This window comes from Monomorium pharaonis, chromosome 10 (genome assembly GCF_013373865.1).
Source record: "Monomorium pharaonis isolate MP-MQ-018 chromosome 10, ASM1337386v2, whole genome shotgun sequence".
Classification (NCBI taxonomy): Eukaryota; Metazoa; Arthropoda; class Insecta; order Hymenoptera; family Formicidae; genus Monomorium; species Monomorium pharaonis.
In genome coordinates this window covers 18,315,694-18,339,373 of record NC_050476.1, presented here as the reverse complement: position 1 = coordinate 18,339,373, position 23,680 = coordinate 18,315,694, and the positions used below count along the sequence as shown (strand labels likewise).

Sequence of the window (23,680 nt, the reverse complement as noted above, 5' to 3'; positions counted from 1 at the left end):
CAATTTTATACATACACGCGCGTATATAAATATATAATGCATTAGAACACGTATTCACTCACATAACAATTCGCTAAATTTTGCATACACGCACACAACTTATATAAATAAAAAAATATCACTTACATCACTTCTCAGATGTAATATGTCCCGCTCTTGCTAAGACTTCACATCTTTTCCTCCAATATTATGTCAATCTGAAGGCATGCCTTGCTTCTTACACGGAAAGCATGACTTCTTCAGAATTGATGATTTATTAGAGTAGAGAAGAATCCTGCCTATCTTATGATACAAACACTCATACTTTACAAACAACATACAAAACATACAAAAATATTCACAACACTAAAATTCTTCTCAGATGCGATATGTCCCGCTCTTGCTAAGACTTCGCATCTTTTCCTCCGATATTATGTCAACCTGAAGGCATGCCTTGCTTCTTACATGGAAAGCATGACTTCTTCAGAATTAATGTTTTATCAGAGTAGAGAAGAGTCCTACCTATCTCATGATATAAACTAAACACTCACACTTTTACAAAAAACTATTACTTCATAACATCACACACATACATACCAATTCTGTACATAAATTATATATACACACGCAATAGACGCACAATACACAATCAATCTATACATATACAGCAATTTTATACATAAATTGTATTTATCTATATATAATATACACGCATATACATCCACAAACACACATATTACACCAAAAATATTATTAACTCATATTTTGTTTAACCGAATATTTATAATCTGCTAACATGCGTTTCCTGCCTAGTTTTTCATTTTTATACGTTTCTCGCGTGCACTTAATGTTATTAATATCTGCCATTTCACACTTAAGTACACTGTCATCTTCCGCGAAAAGTAATTTATTTTTTTGTTCACATCACAACGTAATAGTTTTAGCAGCGACAACGCGAACTAAAGCTTTAATAAAATCTACTTGATGTTCAAGCACTTTAACGCCGTTTAAATATAAACATATTAAAAAAAAGTTTAAAGTTAATATTAAAATAACAATAATATTTAAAAGTATAAACATTAATTGACATAGAGTTAAATTTATGCAATAAATTAAATTAAAAATAATATAGTTAAAAACAATAAAATAAGAAATATATACAACAGGGCAAATTACATATTTATATGAGAAAAACTCTTAAGATAAAATTTGTTTGATTCTGAGAGTATTACGAAACTTATTATTTTACTTTAAATAGTCATATCAATTATCTTGGTTTTATTTTTAACAAAATGTTGATTCTTATACAGATTATTTAAAATTATATATAATATTTTTAAAATTAAAATTTTAAATTAAAAAAAATTACATTTTAATTAAAAATTAAGTTTATAAATATATAAAATATTATTTTTATGCTAAAATATTTCCTTTATTATTTTTTTCTTATAAAAATTTAATTTCAGAAGAATTAAATAAAGTAAATGGATATATTCATTATTAATATATATATGTTAATTTTTTTAAAAGTTTTTATATGTACAAAACTACTTTAAATTAAAAATTATATGCAACATTTACTGAATTCATCGAAAGAGATTAATAACTTTATTAACTTTTTACTTTATAACTTTTTTTCAAAAATATTTAAAAAATAAAAATTTTTTAATAAAACAAAAAGTAGCAATTACATATAAAAAATAATAAATATAAGAGAGATAGAATTAGGCATAATTAATTGGTTCCGCCGTGCCTCCGAAAGGACTCCAAAAAAAGCAGATAATATTAAAGTAGTGTAAAATTATTAGTGTTTTTTTTAATATTTAACATAACTGTTTTTCTTTTAAAAAATGCAAAATATTGGTAGCATTATTAGTTAGTATTAATATTGTAAAAAGATTACGTCTATAAACTATGATGTCTAAACTATGATGTCTAAACAATACTGAAATAGTGTAAAATTATTAATGTGTTTTTTTTCAATATTTAACTCGGCTGTTTTTCTTTTAAAAATGCACAAATTTGCAATATTAGTAACATTATCAGTTAGTTTTAATATTATAGAAATATTGCATCTATACTGTAATGTAAACGTGGAAAATAGCACATCGATAACAATATTATATTGAAATGTATTGCGATTAAAATATGGTTTATAAAGTTATATATTTTATAATATATATAAATTAACTGAAAATAATTATTGACAATTGCAATATATACAGCAGTGGTTAAAAATTAATACTTGATCTCTTTTTTGCCACACTTACAATACCACTTACAATAAAAATGCACTCATTGATCTCTGTTTAAGTTATTGTATTCAAAATGATAATATATTTGATAACGTATAAATATTTAGAAAACTACTTTAAAATACGTATAAAATATGTATGAAATATTCAAACAAGAAATTAATTTGACCACGAGTTATTTTATCGTTGCTCAATAATAAGGTGTACATGGCCTCTTACTGTAAGACCGGCACTTCTTTCGTTAAAACAAAGTGGGACCCTAGTCCGGGAATGAAATTTGAATCTGTATTTGGCCAGAAGACAAATCAGTACGACTTTTACTTGTGCATACCCAAATCGTTCACCTGAAAATTAATTAACACATGATACTTTTAAGACTTTGTGTGTGTGTAAGTCATAATTTTTCACATTCAATTTTTTACAGTGTTTCAAGATACTCATGAGCATCAGTATTATTAAATTACATTACAGTTTTAGTTGAAGACTAAATGTTTCAAAATCAATGAATATGTGATATGTAGTTCACATTAGCGCTGCCAATTTTGAAGATCTACGGCCGGTATTCATAGTCGAATATTATTTCGAGATCATCTCAATCAATGTCTTAAAATGTTAATACGACTCTGTGATTGGTTGATAGCATTTTAAGACAGTATTTAAGATGATCTTAAATATAAGAACCGACAATGAATACCGGACTACAACCAAACTATGTTTATGGAATTGAAAAAGAACTAAAGGCAAGAATTAATTATATTATAGACTCACAAGGAAACCTCGCAAACCCGAAAATTCTGATAAAACTTGGCATAAATGTAGAGGAGGTAAATACATAAATTTAGAAATTTTTTGTTTGGACTTATAAACGGTTTAAAGGATTGAAACCACCCTTTAAAAGTTGAGGGTTTTTGCCTTTTTTCGATGTATCTCGTAAACAAAATATCAAAAGATGTTTTATACAAAAGTTTTACAGCATAAATACTTCTATTTAACTATTCTATTCATTTTTTGAAAAAAATTGTTTTTGAAAAATATTTTTTTGTATAAAATATTTTTTAATATCTCGTTTAATTTACGAGATATATCAAGAAAAAGCAAAAATGTCTTTACCTTTAAAGGGTGGTTTCAATCCTTTAAACCGTTTATAAGCCCAAACAAAAAATTCTAAATTTAGGTATTTACCCCCTTTACATTTATTACACAACAAAAGTTAAAAATAAAATTTTAAAAATGTAAACGTGTGTCTTTTAAACTAGAAAATGTCTTATCAGATAATATAAGAGTAATACTGTTTAATTTTGTAATAATTAATGATTTTGCATAATATATTCAAAAATAAACATCTGAGAAATTAAGAGACGATATGTAATATATATATATATACATATAAGGTATTAATAAATTAATTTATATTCTTACCAATGCATTTTCGTGGGCCTTCCCCGAATGGTAAATATGCGTACGGATGTCTCTTTGCTATCTCGTCCTTATTGAATCGTTCAGGATCAAATTTATCTGGGTCCGGATATATAGATGGATCTCGATGCAGTCCAAGCACCGGTACAGTAATTAATGTCCCCTTTGGCACACGAATATTTGTCGTCGGTAAGTCTAATTCCTCGGTACAAACACGATTCATCATTGGAAGAGGTGGATATTTTCTCATAGTTTCTGTCATATTTAAACAAAGTATGAACAAAGTATAAAAATTATATATCTGAATACAATGCAATATATTTACCATTTATTATTTTATGCAGATATATCATTTCGTTCATTGCGTCGTAAGACAGATCGTTATGCTTTTCCAATATTTCGTCAATTTCCTCGCGAACTTTATCTTGTATATCTTGATGTTGAGCTAATTCATATAAAGCGAATGTCGCGGTCGTCGAGGAGCTTTCAAAACCAGCTGCGATAAAAACAAAACTTTGCGCAGCAGCTTCCAACATGGTGATCTTCTTTGTGGTTCCTAATAAAATAAAATTATATATGTATATAAAAAAATATTAATATAAAAGTATACATAAAATATGTGTATTAACCTGACATATTGATAGTTTCATTATCGTCATCGTCAATGTAACCTTTTTCCATTAGTTGTATGAGTAGATTCATAAAATCATTTTTAATAATATTATGAGTTTGCCTATATTTTACATTCTCTCTGAACACATTTATATAAAAATTGGAGATACATTTGTCAATGAGTGGGATAGAAAAAAGGTCCATAATTTTTGGCATGAACATTAACAAAGCAATCCAAATTGGATTTAGCTTAAAAATTTTTTTTCCCTGGACAAAGTAATCGCTAGATAGATCCTGAATGCAGTTGGATTCGATACCAAAAGCAGTTGACATAATTACATCTATTGAATACCTATTAATAAAAATTAAATATTAAAAAACGTATATCTTTCTGAGCTAACACTGAGAAAAAAATTTACTAAGAAACAAAAAATGCGTGTTCAGTTGTATGCAAACGCATGATTTTCTAAAATTAAAGAAAATATTTTGTCTTTTATTAAATATTTTTCTCAGTGTATACACATTTACTAAAAAATAAAACATTTTCTTTAATTTTAGAAAATCATGCGTTTGCATACAACTTGACACGCATTTATTGTTTTTTAGTAAATTTTTTTCTCAGTGCAGTGTGTAAATAATGCAATGTATTTTGTACTATTTCATACATACAATTAGATATAGATATTTCGAATAGAAAAAGAAAATCAATAGTTTTTAAGCAAATTGATCAATTGAGCAATGTAATTGGTCAATTTTGTTTCCATTCGAAAACTTGTTGATGCAATTTCGAGTATCACACAAGAGACTTTTAAAATTATTTGTACTAGTAATCAACCAAATACGAATTTATGAATTATGTTTTGTTCTAAAAATATAATTTTACAAAATTATTTTTCGTCAAACAATAGTTCATAAATTAAAAAAAAAACTGTGTTTTAATGCTATTATTTTCTATTTCTAATGTTCTAATGTAATAATAACTTTATTTTCAATTTTATAAGAATTTTGTCATCATCGTACTAGTAGTTATAATAGTTTAAATAAGTTTTTTTTAAACAATTTACCTTGCTAATATATTTTTTATCTCGATGGATTCTCCCATCTGTGCTTTACTTTCTAGATTCTTTAAAAGTTTTCCGCTACATTTCTTCAAGATCGGAAACATCTGCTTTATTCTTCCCGTAGTAAAAGTAGGTGTTATTTTGGCACGTAACTTTCGCCATTTTTTTCCAGGTAAAAAAAATAAATTGGCAGACAATGGATCAATATTTTCGTTGGTATACATCCCACGATCATGGAAACTTGTAAATTCTTTTGTTAATACCGTTCGAATAAGATCCAAGTCGGCAATCACCAAGATGGGTTTAAAAAATGCATAAATTCCAAAAACCCGATGATCCTTATATTTCATGTATAGATCACGCAAAAATACACCTGTCGACAAATTTACTTAATTTACTTAATTACTTTTGCATTTTTATTATAAACAGAAATGTAAATAAACATTATAAATTATTTATAAGTTTAAAAAGAGATTATAATAATGATATTAAAAAATAATTAAAAGATATGTATTTTTATGAAAACTTTTAATTATTTTTACAGAAAACAATTGTTTTACATAATTTTGTATTGCAAAAAAAACTAACACACAAAATAATAAAATTTTTCGTAGAATATACATACATATATGTACATAATCTTAATTTATATGTTTCTATTAAACTTCGTGTTTGTTAAGTATTTATTATTATTAATTTTATCATTTTAACCCTTTCGTGTTTTTTGAATATACATATCCTACTTACAAAATTTATCATAACTTTTAAACAGATAGTTCTTCCGTCCTGGCTGTTTTCAAAGAAAAAATTCAAGCTAAATGTATAAAATATATAATGTAACCATATATGTAGTACTCCTATATTGCTAACGTCCTTTGAAAGCTGTAAGATAGCACGGTGCAGACGTATATACCCATACAGCACAAAGCTCCGATTAAGCTCCCAGGGAGTTCATTTTGCTGAGCTCCCGAGAAGCTTACAAAATTCGACAAAACAAGCTCCCAGGGAGTTCATTTTTCTGAGCTCCCGAGAAGCTTACAAAATTTGACAAAACAAGCTCCCAAAGAGTTCATTTTGCTGAGCTCCCGAGAAGCTTACAAAATTTGACAGAACAAGCTCCCAGGGAGTTCATTTTGCTGAGCTCCCGGGGAGCTTACAAAATTCGACAAAACAAGCTCCCAAGGAGTTCATTTTGCTGAGCTCCCGAGAAGCTTACAAAATTTGACAGAACAAGCTCCCAGGGAGTTCATTTTGCTGAGTTCCCGGGGAGCTTACAAAATTCGACAAAACAAGCTCCCAAGGAGTTTATTTTGCTGAGCTCCCGAGAAGCTTACAAAATTTGACAGAACAAGCTCCCAGGGAGTTCATTTTGCTGAGTTTCCGAGAAGCTTACAAAATTCGACAAAACAAGCTCCCAGGGAGTTCGTTTTGCTGAGTTTTTAAGAAGTTTACAAAATTTGACAAAACAAACTCCCAGAGATTGAACATATCGGGTAAATTAATGTACTGCATGTATAGTCATAAGCCGCGAGTAGTTCGCAAGATCACCACTAGGCGAAGGCACGGCGCTCTTCCTTCTCGTGAGAAAATTTACTCCAAAAGGCTTATAAAAGAAAACCATCACTCACGGCTTACCTAGCAGTTAGTACTTCACTAGCAGCAAAGTGTAATATATATTGTTTTTGTTACACGAAGAGAGTTCGTGGGCCTTCGTAACTCAGAGAGAGCTTCCGAAAATTGAGAAAATATAAAAATAAAATTTTTTCCGGCAGCTCCAATGTCCGCTTTTAAGAACTCCCTGAGAGCTTTATTTAAGCTCGCAGGGAGTTCAGAAATAATGTTTTAAGAACTCCCTGCGAGCTTCAAAATAATTCCCGTGAAGCTTTTATATAAGCTCCCTGATAGTTTCATCTAAGCTCTCAGGGAGCTCCCAAAAGCGGACATAAGAGCTCCCGGAAAGCTTATATAGAAATTTCCCGGGAATTACTTTGAAGCTCGCAGGGAACTCTTAAAACATGATTTATAAACTCCCTGCGAGCTCAAATGAAGCTCTCAAGGAGCTCTCAAAAGCGGACATAGCAGCTGCGGGCGAATCTTTTGGAAGCTTAAATGAAGCTTATGAAAAATTTTGTGAGCTCCTCGGGAGCTCCCCGGGAGCTCCCCGTGCTGTATGGGTACTCGTGTCTCTCTCCCGTTGGTTACATTTTGCGTTGTGCGCATGCGTTGGCTCTCTCTCAAACGACCAATGGCATACTTTTTATCTTATAGGCATCGCAAGCGATGATAAAATGACTAAAGCCAAAAATAGCCACAAACGTCTTACATTGGCACGTATAATCGTAGATATTAATACGCATATACATACCTGGATTTTTCTCTTGGTTTTTTTCCTCTTCACTAATAACATAATAACATAGCACAGTTATAAGCAGCTGCTGCCGGTTTTTTTAATCGTAATTAATTTATATATTGTATTTATATATCGCTTGCGACGCCTGTGTAAAAAGTATACCATTAGTCGTTTGAGAGAGAGCCAACGCATACGCGCAACGCAAAATGTAACCAACGGAAGAAAGACACGAGTATATACGTCTGCACCGTGCTATCTTAGGACGTTAGCAATATAGGAGTATTACATATATGAATGTAACATATAAATTTGTACACAAAAAATTAAATTTTATTATATATTTACATTATATGTGAGAGAATATTGTAACAAATATTAAAGATACCTATTTGTATTTTTCCAGTAATAAATGATGAAACATTTCCAGTTGGTACGATAGGTTTAACATAAAAAACACCTTTCTTGTACCAAAAATTGAAAATTACATACTTATAATAAATATATATAATGCTCAAGGCAATGATAAAAATCCCAATTAATTCCGCAAGTACCATCGTAAATCTGAAACAAAATATATTTTACTATACAAAGAAATAACTTAAATATGTATACATATCATCACAGGACACGATAATGGCCTAGTTTACATCATCAAAACCTTGGTATGCGTATAAAGTTTGGTGCGCACCAAAGGATTAGTATGGGCGCGTTTACATCAAATGTACTAAGGGCCGATTTCACCAACTCCGGTTACCTTAACCGGCCGGTTATTCCATTAGAATTGACCAATCGTATTTGTCGTTAAGCAAAATTAACAAATGCGATTGGTCAATTCCAATGGAATAACCAACTGGTTAAGGTTAGAGATACTATAACAGAGATTCGCCAATGTGCCGTCTTGGGGTAAAACCGGATATCGGATATGACGTTTTCGATGGCGGTTTACTCTGTTTTCTTTTGACAGGTGACAGGTGACAGGTTAGATCGGCTAGGCTTTCTCTGTCAGTTATATCTATCTTTCTCTCTCATACTTCCGGTTATACCCCAAGCGACGGGAGCCAATCAGAAATCGTTAACGCATTGGCGAATCTCTGTTATAGTATCTCTAGTTAAGGTAACCGGAGTTGGTGAAATCGGCCCTTAGTGTTATGTCCGGATCTAGGGGATTTTCTTTTTATGTTGCGTCGCGACGCTTCGGTCGCCTGACCGGGGCTCTTCTTTTTGAGTTTCGGGCAGTCCGCTTACACTGAGGATGCGGTCCCATGAAACGAATTATGCGGAAGCGGAACAAGCAGATCACCAATCACAGGACCGTTTCGACGGAATCTTTGAAAGAGTTCTATTAGATTGATCCCGCGATTGGTGATCCGCTCGTTCCGCTTCCGCATAATCCGCTCCATGAGACCGCACCTTGACTTTACCCAGGCGACAGCTCGTTACCGATGGAAAATCTTGTAGGCTTATAGTTAATGTAATTATGATATAGTTATAATTACGTATAAGAGATCTGTTTGTACATATATTTTATGAATGTACTGGTGAAAATGTAAAATCGGAGCGTAAGTCGAATTAAAGGGAGAGTAATAGAAGCGTTAACAAACATTCTACGAAGCGTAAATTGGAACAATGAAATGTAAAAGAAGTGTTAACGCTTCTTTTACATTTCATTGTTCCAATTTACACTTCGTAGAATGTTTGTTAACGCTTCTATTACTCTCCCTTTAATTCGACTTATGCTCCGATTTTACATTTTCACCAGGGTATAATATATGGTATTATTGTGGGTACGGATAAGTATATGAATCATCTTACATGTTTCTATATAAAAAAATGTCATAATTTTATTATGAAAAATATGTTATGATTTCTTACAACTTTAATATTTAATCTACGAGTACAATACTACAAAATTTTAACTGAGAAAATTATGTTGTTATTAAAATACAAACACTTCATATATTTCACTTATTACAAAAGGATGTATAAAATTTATAAATGCAAGTAATCGCTGTAAATGTTCTATAATAATACATAAACAAATACCACATACATGTACATGTTTTATACGTATCTATTAATAAAATAATGTATGGTATTAATTATTATTAAGTGTCAACGGGGTTCCCTTACATTTCGGGCTGAGGAAATATTAATATTCTCGATATCGTTGAACTATCATAAGTCGTTAACGGATCTAACGGTTCTAATTGAGTGGGAGAATCGTCGTCGGAGTCATTGAGGGTAATGACTTCGATGTTGCTGGCTGTAATTTGCTTATAACGTTCGAAGGAGATAGTGTCCTCCTGGGAAAGATCAACGGGGGAGATCGCTCCCCCAGGAACAAAGTTGATAGTTTGGTCACATGAGGAGGGGTGGAGGGGACCTCCAGCGGGTAGCCCACACAGTCTCTATGTCTCGGAGGGCCCGTTCCAGGGCTTGCTGTTGAGCTTTTAGTATTCTTTCCCGCTTCCTTCGACCGGCACGGTGACGTTTCTTTGTTATCTACAGCAAAAACGAGAAAATGCTTTATTAAGCGACTGGACGCTTAGGTAAGCATTTTATTTCGGTAGATTAGGGCCGCCGGGTATACTTTTGCTCGTATTGTAAACTTGACTTATTTCGCTGGCAAGCGATTGAACGCTGCTGGCGGAATCTAAACTATGCTTATTTCGCTGGCAAATACTTGCTGGCGGAATCTATGTTCTGCTTATTTCGCTGGCGAGCGATTGAACGCTCGCTGGCGGTTGTTGGAGCAAAAGTATTCCGGGTTTTCAAATCTACCAGTAATGTTTTAACATTTACTCACTTTAGCACGGGGTACCGAATCCATAGTGGGGAGATTGGAGCAGCGGGAATAGTTTTCTGTTGGAATTGTTTTATTGTCATTAAGGAATTAATAGGCTGGGTCGTTGGCAGGATTACGACAAATTTCTGGTTCTTCTAAACTTACTACTGTTATCGGAAGAATTTTACAGCGAGACGCCAGCTCAGTCAAAATGACGTTAATATGACATCAAAATCGTTGTTTTGCATCATTGTGTCAAAAAAAACATTTAATATGACGAAAAATTGACATCATATACATATATTAACATGCATAATAAAATATCGTATAAGAAAAGATAGAAATAGATGTTTAAATGATAAATAGTAATGTTATATGGAAAAATTCAATCAGTATCATGTGGCATCAAAATGACATTAAAATGATGTCAAAATGACTGATATTAATGAGGCAACAATTAATTAACGTTATTATATCCAAGTGAAGCAATATCCCATATAGCACAAAATATTTATAAAATATTTATAAAATATTTATAAAAAGAAAATAATAAATATTTTGTACATATTTTTATGTCCAAATTTGTCAGATATAAAAAAAAATTATGATAAACATTTCTAAAAATATTTAAAATAAATATTTATACCATTATTATCAAAGAATATAAAAAATATTTCAAGTTCATATACCGTAAATATTTTTCAGTATATTTTAAAAATATATTCTATATATTGTTGATAATAATTTAACAATGAAATTAATAAGTAAATAAATTAATGTTATTTATTTTTAATACGTTTTGCAAAATTTAATTGCTTTTATAAAAAATAATATAATTGCGTCAGTTTGGCTGGAATTCATAGTCAAATCTTACTCAAGTTCCAGCTTAAGCACGATCTTGAGACGTCAATGCTGTTATTTCATTGGTTAAGTAAGTCTCAAGTCGGCTCGAAGTTAGACTTAAGACCATTCTTGAGCTTAAGATCGGTCTATGAATTCCGTCCTTTATAACATATATATAGGTATATGGCTGGGTTCGGAGAGACGCTATTAGCGCTAAAAGTATCATTCTATTCTTGTTGCTCAGTGAATGTCGAAGAAAGATAGAGCACGCTCACAGCGCCAAAAGCGTGGTCTCCGAACCCAACCTATGTAGACAATAACAAGTACCCATATCGATGAGTCAAATTGGCGTAGCAGATAAAGTACAAGATTCGTCATCCTAAGGTCCCGGGTTCAAAACTTACCAGCGGCAAGTAAGAATAAAATAAAATAATATAATTTAAATTTAATTAATTAATAAAAATTTGTTCTAAATTTAGTATGTACTGTTGATAAAAATAATTTGAAAAAAATAAAATTTTTATTTTAAATTTTTATTTCGTCAATCATATATCGAGACTCCATGAAGCTTCTATTAACGATCCACAAAGACCCGTATTCATAGTCGAGACTTATTTCCAAGACCGTCTTAAGTTTGGTCTTAAGATGCCCTCTAGTTTCATAGTCGACAAATAAGCAAAGACTTGAGCAAAATCTCAAGTCGTGACTTGACCAAGACGATCTTATTTCAGAACGCCTGAATGTGTTTCATAAACTTTTCTTATTCAATATAAGCACAGGCTTAAGATGATACGTATTCATAGTCATTTAAGATCGTCTTATTTGACATACAGGGTGTCCCAACGCACGTGGACTATTACTCGTAAAAAGGTAAAAGGGATCGAGATGAACATAAAAGTCCAATATTGTCTTGGGTTAGGTCTGCAAATAATCGAGATATTAACGTATGGAATTCTCAAATAATCTAATTAATTTCTATCGTAATTGTGAATAGTAAATAATAAAAGCTTATCAAACATTCATAATAGATTTTTTCAGTGTTATGGCTCAAGCGGATCAAGCTCTTTCCTTGGCGCGCTCTCATTCGCATAATTTGAAAAATTAATACCTTGATTATTGGTGGACCTAACCCGAGACTCAACCCAAGACCTAACCCAAGACAATATTGGACTTTTATATTCATCTCGATCCCCTTTACCTTTTTACGAGTAATGGTCCACGTGCGTTGGGACACCCTGTATATATCGGCAAATAAGACGATCTTCGCCAAGTCGTGTCTGTAGTGAACTTAAAAAGTGAACGCTAACCTAATTTATATAAGTTGCGACAGTTTTATATTTATAATTAATTTTGAAAAACCAAGAAATATTGAAATCCCAGATATTAACTTATCTAATGAAGAAAATGAAGAAAACGAATTACAAATACAACTTCCAAAAAGATATAATTGAGATGGTCACAAAATCTTTTTAATTTTTGAAATAAAAATGAGTTTAAAAAAAGATTTCGGTTTTTAAAAAAATCAATTATGTATGGAATTTTACTAATAATAAAAGAAGGACATGCTAAAATAAATAACAGAGGATTTACTATTACAAATGAATGGATTATTGTAATAATGAATAATATATAAATTGATTTGATTATAAATAATTGTTAATATATTTTTTTATATAACACATGACATTTATTAAATTGATAAATTATAAATGAAACGCATATGTATCACATAAGGTTTTAGTACAATAAAGAATGCTTATAAAATGCTTATTTAAAAAAAATACTAAATACTTAAATACTTTTTTTTCCATTGTTGTGTTTATTTTTTGCTCGAATTTACATTTTCTTTGCACGACATTTTGTTAATAAATACATAATTCAATTAGGAAAATTTTTTAATAAATTTTATTAAGTTGAATATTCGACTTACTTTGTTTATAGAATTCAATAAATTAATATTAATATTAAACTTAATAATATAATTAGTAGTGTCTTTTTGCAGTGACTGCTTATTGCACCATGAACTATGACAATAATATAAAAACATGAGCAGATGATAATAAATGCAACGTTCCTATTGGAGAATCTGACAGAAATATTACGGAAGTTGCCGAATATCTAATAAGTTCAACCTTAAGAACATCTTCGTCAAGATGATCTCGAATCAAATAAGATTTACTTGAGCACAATCTTCTTCGTGAAGATCGTCTTATTTCACGACTATGGAATCTATTGTTCTTAAGACGGTCTTAATTGAATAAGATTGACTTGACCAAGATCATCTTAAGTACTGACTTAAGACTCGACTATGAATACGGGCCAAAATCCGTCAGTCATCTATCGAGGTTCCGTGAAGCCTCTATTAATAATCCACACAACGTCTAATAAATCTCTTTGACGTCTAATGGAGATCTAATAGACGTACTATGCGGAATTGTGGATTTCTAATGGCTCTATATTGGACATCTAATGGACGTCCACTGGAAGTTCAAACTTCCATGGCAGACGTCTAATGAACGTCTATTGGAGGTTTTATTTCTATGTGGGCCACATTCGAAACGGCCACATTCGAAATGGCCACGTCCAAAATGGCCATATATGTTTTACAAAATTTCCAGTACAATGCACATGGGTTAGCGACTTAGACGGGGTGGGTGCGGGAGAGGGGCCGAAGGTCCCCTTGCACCCCCGCGTGCGCGCGCGCGCGCGCGTGTGTGTGTGTGTGTGTGTGTGTGCGTGCGTGCGCGCGCGCGTAGCATTCTTTGCACCACATGGGTTTGCAACTTTCCACGCAAACAAACAAAAATCATTCCAAACATGGTCGTTTTGAACGTGGCCAATTTGAACGTGGTCATTCCGAACGTGGCCATTCCGAACGAGTGGCCATTTCGAACGTGGCCGTTCCGAACGTGGCCATTTCGGACGTGGCCGTTTCCCAGTCAAAAATGATTTCTCGAAACGATATTGTTTCGATGTCGTTAATATCGAAGAGCTGTCGATTCGAAACTTGTGTCGAAATTTCAACATTTTCGAGTAACCAATAATTGTTTATAAATAAAGTATAATGAGAGTTTTCAACATTTTTTAATTTTTTAAGTATATATGTGATATATAATCTTCCCAGGTAGCACAAAGACATCCATTGTATGTCCGCTAATGGATATCCGCTTCTGGACATTCGGACGTCCATTAAGAGTTCAAATAAGGTCCATCGGACATTCGATGGACGTCCATAGGATATACGTTTGGCACAACTTTGTACATTCATAGAAAGTCCTATAATGGACGTTCATGGGATATACGTTTGTCACAATTTCGGACATTTATAGAAAGTTCGAAATAAACCAAATTTTGGAAACCTATTATGGTCTGATTATTTCTTTTGGGCCTTTTTTAATTAAAGGGTTTGCTGCAATAGTGGATTAATCCACATTTTGTAAAAATCATCGATATAAAGCATGAACTGCGCATTTCCTGCAAAAAGCTCTTGAAAAGTGTCCGGCAGAAAGACAAAGAGGAGACGTGGTCCGGGTCAATTTCTTTCTCTGTCTAGCGACCATTATGCTACTGGTTAGACAGAGACAGCGCTTGACCCGGACCAATTGCTATGTCCCTCCTTTGATCGGAAAAAGAAACAAAAAAAACGAAAAAGAAAAAGAAACAAAAATAAAAACAAAACGATAAAAAACGAAAAAGAAACAATAATATATTACAACAAACATTTAAAAAAATACCAATAATTAATAATGTTAATAATAAATAAAAAAATAATACGTATTATTTCATATTATTTTATATTACATCTAAAAGTAAAACAATTAAAATAAACCTTTTGAAAATTAAAAATAATATAATTTATTATTATTTATAAATTAATTAACATTAATTTATAAATAATAATCGTCCTTGAAACATCCAGTGCTATTTGGGTTATATTCCCAAAAATTTCATTCAAAATTCGAATCGATGTTATTTAGATCTCATTTCGACGTTTTGACAGTTGATATTATTTCGATCTTATTTCGACATTTCCGGACGGAGAGAAAATTGACATTTGAATAATTCTGCCAATTAACTAATACAATTGGTCAATTCTCTTTTCATTCAAGATTTCAGATCGATTTTTAATATCGGATAAAAGATGCTGTCACCATGGTACAGATTTTGCCCGTAAAGTATATCGCGTGATCAATTATGTATAATTGTATAGGGTCAATTATATATAAATATTAGGAATAGAAATTAAATATTAGATACCTATTAGGGAAAGAGAAAGAGAAAGAGAAAGATCTTCCCGCGTAATGTTTTTAATTAGTTACACGTAAGGGCTCCCGCACAGACTTTTGCATAACGCATAACATAAATGCATAAGAAATTTGATTGGTTGAATTTCTTATGCACTTTGCTTATGGGCCAATCAATTTGCTTATGTATGTACATACGTTATGCAAAAGTGTGTGCGGAGGCTTTAACGCGAAAAAGTTTATAATAATCTTATATTTTTTAAATTCAACCGTCTTTTATTTTAAATAAGTAAAAAATAAAGGAAGAATAATGTTACCTTCCCAACTCGAATCAATGGACGAGTTCAAATCAGCAAAGCGGCTAGGCCTGCCAAGCAGTTGAATATAATTGGTTGGATCCGAAGGTGGAAAACAATCATGTTTAATCGCTCGGCAAGCAGACCTAGCCGTTTTGCTGACTTGAACTCGTCCATTGATTCACGTTGGAAAAGTGAAAGTATTCTTCCTTTATTTTTGGCTTATTTAAGATAAAAGACAGTTAAATTTAAAAAATATAAGATTGAACTCGCTCAATAAATCAAAGTAATTTCAACTTCTAAATTAATTTCCTAATGAGAAATAGATTCTCAAAACGACGTCGTTTCAATGTCAAAATGAGAGTCGACAATTACTCGAAATTGGAGTCAAAAATCCATTGAATCGAACAGAAATTTCGAAAATTTTCGACTTATCTTTTCGACAACAAAACGACGTCTTTTCGAGAAATTATTTCTGACTGGGTTCGGACGTGGCCGTTTCGAACGTGGACAAATTGAACTCCGTGCAATATTTCATGTGGCCATTCCGAACGTGGCCATTTCGAATGTGGGCAAATTATATCCACTCGTTCCGTTTCACACATGATGCGCAATAAGCAGATCAGTGATTCTTTATTATTATATAATTTATATTAATAAGTTATTAAAAACTCATTATTTGTAAATTAATTTATTTGTTAACTTATAATTTGTAGCATAGACTGACATGAGAGCACAGCAGCAAAATTATGAAAATTTTGGAATTGCAAGTATGTCAAAAAATTTAAGAATCGCAAACATTTTACAAGAAAAATAATTTTTTCGAGTGACGATGAAGAGCATAAACAAACAAAAGATTAAGAAGAGTTATTCCAATCTCGCAAATAAAAAATTGTCAAATGATATATATTCGAAAGAAAATCATCCAGTAAATGTGAGTAGTTAGAAAAAAATTACTATAAATAAATACTACTTTTATTTATTAAATTATAATTCATTTTGGCTTTGGATGATTTCCGGTTTATAATTCCATAGGTCTAATTCTTCCACATATTCTTCCACATGTAGTTATCAAACGTTATTCCACGTGTAGTTATCAGACGTTATTCTTCCACATGTAGTTATTTTAATAAATTCAAAATCTTTGAAATAAGAAATATATATATAGTTTCTTTTTTCTTAGGTTATTTATAAATGTACAACTAGAAATGAAACAAATATAGAAAGTAAGACTGATAGTATCCCAGAAGTGATGGATAATATAAATGATCAAAAAAACCAAAAAGATTTTTTTATAAAAATGGTAAAATAAAACAAAATAAAATAAAAGAACTAGAAAATGCAATAAAAAATAAAGAAAATATACTGACAGAATTAAAAAATAAAAATAATTTTTTAAAAATAAAAAATAAAAAACTTAATGATTATATCAAAACTTTAAAAAATGATGAAAACAATGGAGAGGATTCTGATATTTGGAAAAACAAAGTAAAGGAATTAGAAGAAAAAATAAAAAATACAATAAAAGAAAATAGAAAATTGAAAACTACACTTGCTTGTAATTATAAAGGTAATACATCGTTACTTATACACATAAAATTAAATAATTAAAAATTACTGTAACTGATTTATAATAAAATAGTAATAACAATAGTAATATATAATATTTTGCGTTAAAAACTCTTAAATGTTAAGCTTAAGTTGTGTAACTATTCAAAGCTTTAATTAAATTTTATAGAACTTTATTATTTGCAAGTTATAAATAAAGTTTATAGTATTTAGCATAAATGTACTATGACCTAAATTGTATAATGTTACAAGTATTAATATATAATTTAATTTTAAGATTGGCATAACATGCAGCTACAAAATGGCAAAAAAACAGTAAAAATATAGAAGCAATTTTGAAAATGAAAGAAAATTTTACAATGGAGAACTCATGTAACTTAACTATGAGATGCAATAAGAAAGATAAATTGGTAATATATTAATAATATTTTTAAAATTTTTTATAAAATACAAGTATTTAATATAAAAAAAAAGTATTTAAAATAGTATTTAATATAAAATAATTTTAATGTTTGCATTCTTCTTGTGCATTCAAGTTTTTTTATTTAATTTAATCTTTTAAGGATGGAACTTGCTAGTATACTAATAATACTATACATTACGACCAAAAGTTTTTTAAAGAAAATCCTATAATACTTAATTCTATATTTGCTTTTTTAAATATAAATATGACTATAATTATTTCTTATGTATTGCACTTATAAAATATTGTAAATTATTTATGAAAAAAAATTTTGTCTTTTAGTCGATCGAATCAGAAAATGATGCATTGAAAGAAACATCGAAAATATTACAGATGAATTTTCTGAGATAGATGAAATTACTGACAGTGATAAATTAAATAATGCTTCTAAAACTTCTGATAAAAATTATAAGGTAATTATTGTTTTCTTTAAAGAAGAATAAGAGCAGACTTATTTATCAGTACATTATATATTACTTTATTTCGCAGCACTGTTTTTTTAATTAAATTAAAAAATTTTAAATTTTTAACAAGAATTTATAAATACACAATATTGAATTATATTTAATTTTATTTTTAAGTTAATTATATTAAATTTAAAATTAATTATCTTGACAGGATATGGAAAGCACAGTTACTAATTTTAAAATAACAAAGAAGCACATAAAATTGTGTAAAACAGATTCGATAAGCAATTTTACAAGCGATCTGCTTCCTACAATTTTTACTCTTAAAGAATTAGGTACTTCAAGTGTAAAAGGAACACAATGTAATGCGAATGTTAAGAAAGGTTATATAGCAAAGCCTCCATTTGATCAAATTAAGCTGAAAGCTTTTAAAAGTAATATTTTATTCTAATATATATTCATAAACATTTTGGATATTATAATTTAATTTCTACATAACATTTAATTATTTTGTACAGGTTTTGTTTTAAAGAAATTTGGATGTACAAGAGATAATAAATCTTTTGTCAATGCAGCTACAAGGAACAAATTAAATGAGGCTGCAAGGAGATTAAAAGAAGAAGAAATGCTTTAAAAAATATATTGTTTTTTTATTAAAAAGATTAATCAAAACATTAAAATTAATTAAAATTTAATTGTTTTTTAAGTAGTATTAGAATCAAATAGAAGTTGATTAAATATTACATTAATTTTATCATATTCAATTGACTTCCATCGATCCTGATTTTACTTCAATCAGTTTAAAAAAAAAAATTGCTAGTCAGATTCACTACTTTAAAACAGTTAAATTTTATTAGATTTTAATTCGTCATATTTAGCAGAGTTTTTTGTTTAGTTATATAATTGAAGTCATAAAACGTGTTACTTTTATTTATTACAATTACACATTTTTTATTTTATTGTAATGTATATTACAGTGTACAATTTTAATAATTCTATTAAGTTAAAATGTATGTTAATGCATTACAAAAAAATTACTACATTTTAATAAAGCCTATATTTAAAAATTATATTTATATAAATTTAAAAAATTCTTACTATAATCTACTATTATCTTTTTAAAAATATGAAATGTTATCATCAAGTAGGTATTTTGCTTAGTATCATTTTAATAAGTTTTATAAAAATTTAGTAAATTTTTTTTACTATATTGAGAAGCTATATTGCAAAGATGTGTAAAAATACTTTTTAAAAAATTTTTTATTACAAAATTTATTAAATTTTAATTTTAAAAAATCAAAAATTCTGTTATAACATATATTTTATTTTTTTACACGAGTATCAATAAATGTCATATCTGTCAAAATGTGTAGTATTGTTTCACAATGCAGATATTTAATGTAGAGAAGATTTTTATTACTAATTAAAGTATATAAATTTATACCATTTTCAGGTTTTTTTACATAATTTTTTGTACATACACAGAAAAAAAATGTAATAGCCAATAACATATGTGATTGCGGGCTGCCAACTACATAAAATACTCAATACAATAATATTTGCTATTAATGCAAGTACAATATGTTGATACTGCAATAGCATATATTATTGTATTGAGTATATCTGTAATTGGCAGCCCGCAATAACATATCTTATTGAATATATTACATTTTTTCAGTGTATATATATATATATATATATATATATATAATGTAAAACATTTTGTAAAAATATTTTACAATTTTTACATAGAAATGTTAGCACTAATTTTACCTTCTTTGCAGATTTTTCTGTAAAATTTTTCGGTATATAGACAAGCGCTCACGCACGCATGCACGCACGCATGCACATACCAACACACAAACAGGCGCAAACATATACACAAACGCACATACGCACACAAAATACACACAATCTATATAAATTTTGCAAATAATTTCGCATCAAATTTTGCAGAAAACATTACATAAAATTCTGCAAAATATTCTGCAGAAAAATTCCGAAGGCAAAAATCTTGTACAAAAATCTACAATAAAACTGCAGAAATTTATACAAAAAAATATGCAATTTTTTTGCAAAAATTTTTGCCTACGAGAGATTTATCGCTGTTTTTAGTTATATTGTTATTTACTTATTCTGGCTGTTTTTCTTTTACGAAATACAGTTGATATTTCTAACACAAGTCGACACACATCGCTGTTCATTTAGAATTTAATGCAAACATAATCGATATGCTTTCTATTCGGAAGGAGAGTCGAAGTGTATTCCTTTGACTGAAAAACGCATTTGCTCTTAGTATTTCAATGAAATCTTTTAATGCAAAACTTACGTATCATGTATATTTGGACTTTATTAGTGTTTCAGTAATAAAAGTGTTTCAATAATAATATTTCAGTGTAAATAATATGCTATATATTACAATATTAAATATTACTATATCACGTTTTCTTTAACTGTAGCAAACTGTGCTTAAGTGTATTAAATTATGTCGATTTGTGTATTAAAAAACGAACAGCCTATATATTTTTCCTATAATATATGTGACGTATAGAATCATGTATTTTTAGTACTGGGGCAGTTCAGGTAGTGAAATATTGAAATGCATTAGTTAGACAGAGATCCAAATTTTCATTCTTTGTATTTCTTTTCTTAATTCTCTCCTTAAAAGTGTCCATAAGTATACATCACATATCAATTTTAAACTTATAATAATATTTAATAATAAAATTAGAAAAGATGTATTGCAATGAAGAATAAAATACAGTATAAAACATTTATGCTGTATTCTATTTATATATAAAATATAGTATTTTAAACAAATCTGAATCTGCAATATAAAATTCAATTTTCTTGTTGCTAGTGATAAATTAACAAAAATGTAATTCTATGTAATCGACCAACTGGTAATTTTATTACTAATTAAAATATAAGTACAATGTTTTAACCTTAGTTTTAGACATTTATTTTTAAATACATAGATCCTTTTTAAATACATAGGTAATAGATAAAATTCACTTGGAAACAATATAGTCGATAAGTTTATGACAAAATTATGAATAATACACTAAATTAAATAAAACATAAAATAAATAAATAAAAATGGATAAAATAATTATATAGAATTAAATTTTTATAAGTTAGTAAATTAAGTAATGAAAAACAAGAAAAACTAAAAAATTAGAAAGCGAACTCAAAAACTTATATATTTTGTGTGTCAAAAAGGTATTACAAAGTCAATATATATATATATAAAACTGAGTAATATGTATGAAACTAAGAATGTAAAGAAATAAAGTTAATATGTAAAATTAAAGATGTAAAAGAATGAATTTAATAATACGTTTGCACAGTTACAGTTAAAGACTAAAATGTCATGGGCATGTGAAGGGTAAACACGATACTATATGGATTTATTGATACTATTATTGTATATTAAATTTAAATTCTCTGTATTCTTTTGTAAATTCTTTTGTAAACTATATGTAATACTATGTATGTTTTTGGACACTTTTATATAAGAAAAGATATTTCTGCGAACAGTTATTCGTGAATATATGTAATTAAGTTATAAAATATTAAATTAATTTAATAATAGAAAGCAAAGTGTGTTTCATCAGTCATTTCATCAGTGTGTTTCTTCTGATAATATATTTTTATTGCATTGATTCTATATGCAGGTGCAGTTAAATTACGATTTTCTGATACTTTTCTCTCTGAGGCTAAAGATAAAATCAAGCGTTGATTTCAAACTGCGAATGGAAGAAGAACTGAATATGGGTCTGATGCTTAAAGTATAATGTTATAGTATACTTTTCTTTAAAAACTCTATACTATTACTCTTTGATTGTTTCCATTTTAATTAAAAAATTATTACTTTGTTTTGTTTTATATAGTCTTATATAGTTGTATAGTCTTTTATAGTGTTATTACAGTCTTTGTAGATTTTTTTAATAGTCTATATCTTTTTATCGGTTAGAGTATTAAGCAGTGTAATGGCATTTTATAATTAATATTTATACGTGCAATTTCTCTTTTGTAATATCGATTGTGATATGAAATAAAAAATGATATAATGTGATGCGATAAAAAATACACGAAACTATTGTACAATTAATGTAGTACAAATAAAAGTATAACTGACGCTAAAATGAAGAATTATAATATATTTTTGTTTTTATTTTGTTCCTGCTTAACATAACTTAATTTTAATTTTAAATTTATTTTTGTAAAGTTTAGTCAAAGTGCTGTCAAAATGCTGTCAAATTGATAAAAAGACGTGATATTAAAATGACATCAAAATGACGTCTGTTTGACGATTCCGATATCAAAATCTACTCAAAGTATAGGACGTTTTGCAGTCAAAAAGCCATCATATTGATATCATTTTGACATTATTTTGACATCGTGTCTTTTTATCAATTTGATGGCATTTTAACATCACTTTGACTAAGCAGTTTTCACTGGGAGAATTACAATTGCTAAAAGGTTAGAGAAATTAAACAGTACTCACTTAATATAGTTAAGTTTGAGTTTGATTCAGCCAAAAGGTCGTCGGAGGTAGACGTTGTCTACTGACCTACTGACGGTACTGCTGAGGTTGACAGAGGCGATCACTGAATTTACAATAATTAAATAAGAGGTTCACGTAAAATTGAAAAGTATAAGTATGAGACTGATTATCGTGACAATTAGTAAATGAAAATGAAAAAAGTGACAAAGTGACGACAACAGTGACAGTTAAAGACTGACGCAAAAATTAGAGAATTAGTGACTCACGAGAAAGGTGACAAAAAAGTGACGCTCCGGCCTCTGTGCGCTGATTTAAATAGGGCGCGGACAAATGGATTAAGCAAACCGCTCTGGAGTAGGGAGCACGCGAAAAGCGCAAGAGTTGATAAGAGTGGGATTAATTCGGCGGCTTGGCGGGAACCGAATTCGACGGCTTGGCGGGAACCGAATTCCGCGGACCGCTGATATGGAACGTGAGACTATTCGCACGTGTGCGAATTCGGCTCCGTCGGATATCTCGATCATCTAGTATTTCACAAATAGATTTCTCGTCGTTGATCCGGAATAAATTTCGTTAAGTATTACTATACATGAAACCTTTAGAAAACGTCCCTGGTAAAAATGTAAAATCGGAGCGTAAGTCGAATGTAAAGGGAGAGTAATAAAAGCGTCAACAAACATTCTACGAAGCGTAAATTGGAACAATGAAATGTAAAAGAAGTGTTAACGCGACGTTCAAGCAACATCGAGTTTGTAACGTTACATTATTAACCGTAACGTTACATTATTAACGTTATATTATTAATTTTTGCAACGTTTGGAAGATTTAATTTGTAACGTGTCAGTAACATTTTAAAATGTAAGCTTAACGTTATATATGAAACGTTTCTA

At 29.5% G+C, this 23,680-nt stretch overlaps 1 protein-coding gene and 2 long non-coding RNA genes across 5 annotated transcripts; 2 read left to right on the top strand and 1 right to left on the bottom strand.

Annotated features, from left to right (window-relative positions):
• Positions 1-2,281: 2,281 nt before the first annotated feature.
• LOC105831819 (probable cytochrome P450 6a13) lies at positions 2,282-23,289 on the bottom strand. 2 transcript variants are annotated; one of them, XM_036293145.1, is made up of 7 exons: positions 22,791-23,289; positions 8,059-8,234; positions 5,327-5,696; positions 4,280-4,614; positions 3,976-4,206; positions 3,654-3,905; positions 2,415-2,578 (listed from the first exon to the last, which is right to left on the bottom strand). In XM_036293145.1, the coding sequence occupies exons 2-7, from the start codon at positions 8,225-8,227 to the stop codon at positions 2,415-2,417; spliced, it is 1,521 nt and encodes a 506-aa protein (XP_036149038.1). In that variant the 5' UTR covers positions 8,228-8,234; positions 22,791-23,289. The 2 variants fall into 2 exon arrangements, with proteins under 2 accessions (XP_036149039.1, XP_036149038.1); XM_036293146.1 differs by lacking the exon at positions 22,791-23,289 and having other exon boundaries at positions 2,282-2,578; positions 8,059-8,227.
• Positions 15,796-18,339, top strand: LOC118647716. Of its 2 annotated transcripts, XR_004964894.1 has the most exons (5): positions 15,796-16,127; positions 16,558-16,775; positions 17,025-17,411; positions 17,688-17,820; positions 18,156-18,339. It is a non-coding gene; the product is annotated as an uncharacterized LOC118647716 (long non-coding RNA). The 2 variants fall into 2 exon arrangements; XR_004964893.1 differs by having other exon boundaries at positions 16,558-17,411.
• On the top strand, positions 18,496-19,093 carry LOC118647717. The gene is made up of 2 exons (XR_004964895.1): positions 18,496-18,714; positions 18,799-19,093. It is a non-coding gene; the product is annotated as an uncharacterized LOC118647717 (long non-coding RNA).
• Positions 23,290-23,680: the final 391 nt, after the last annotated feature.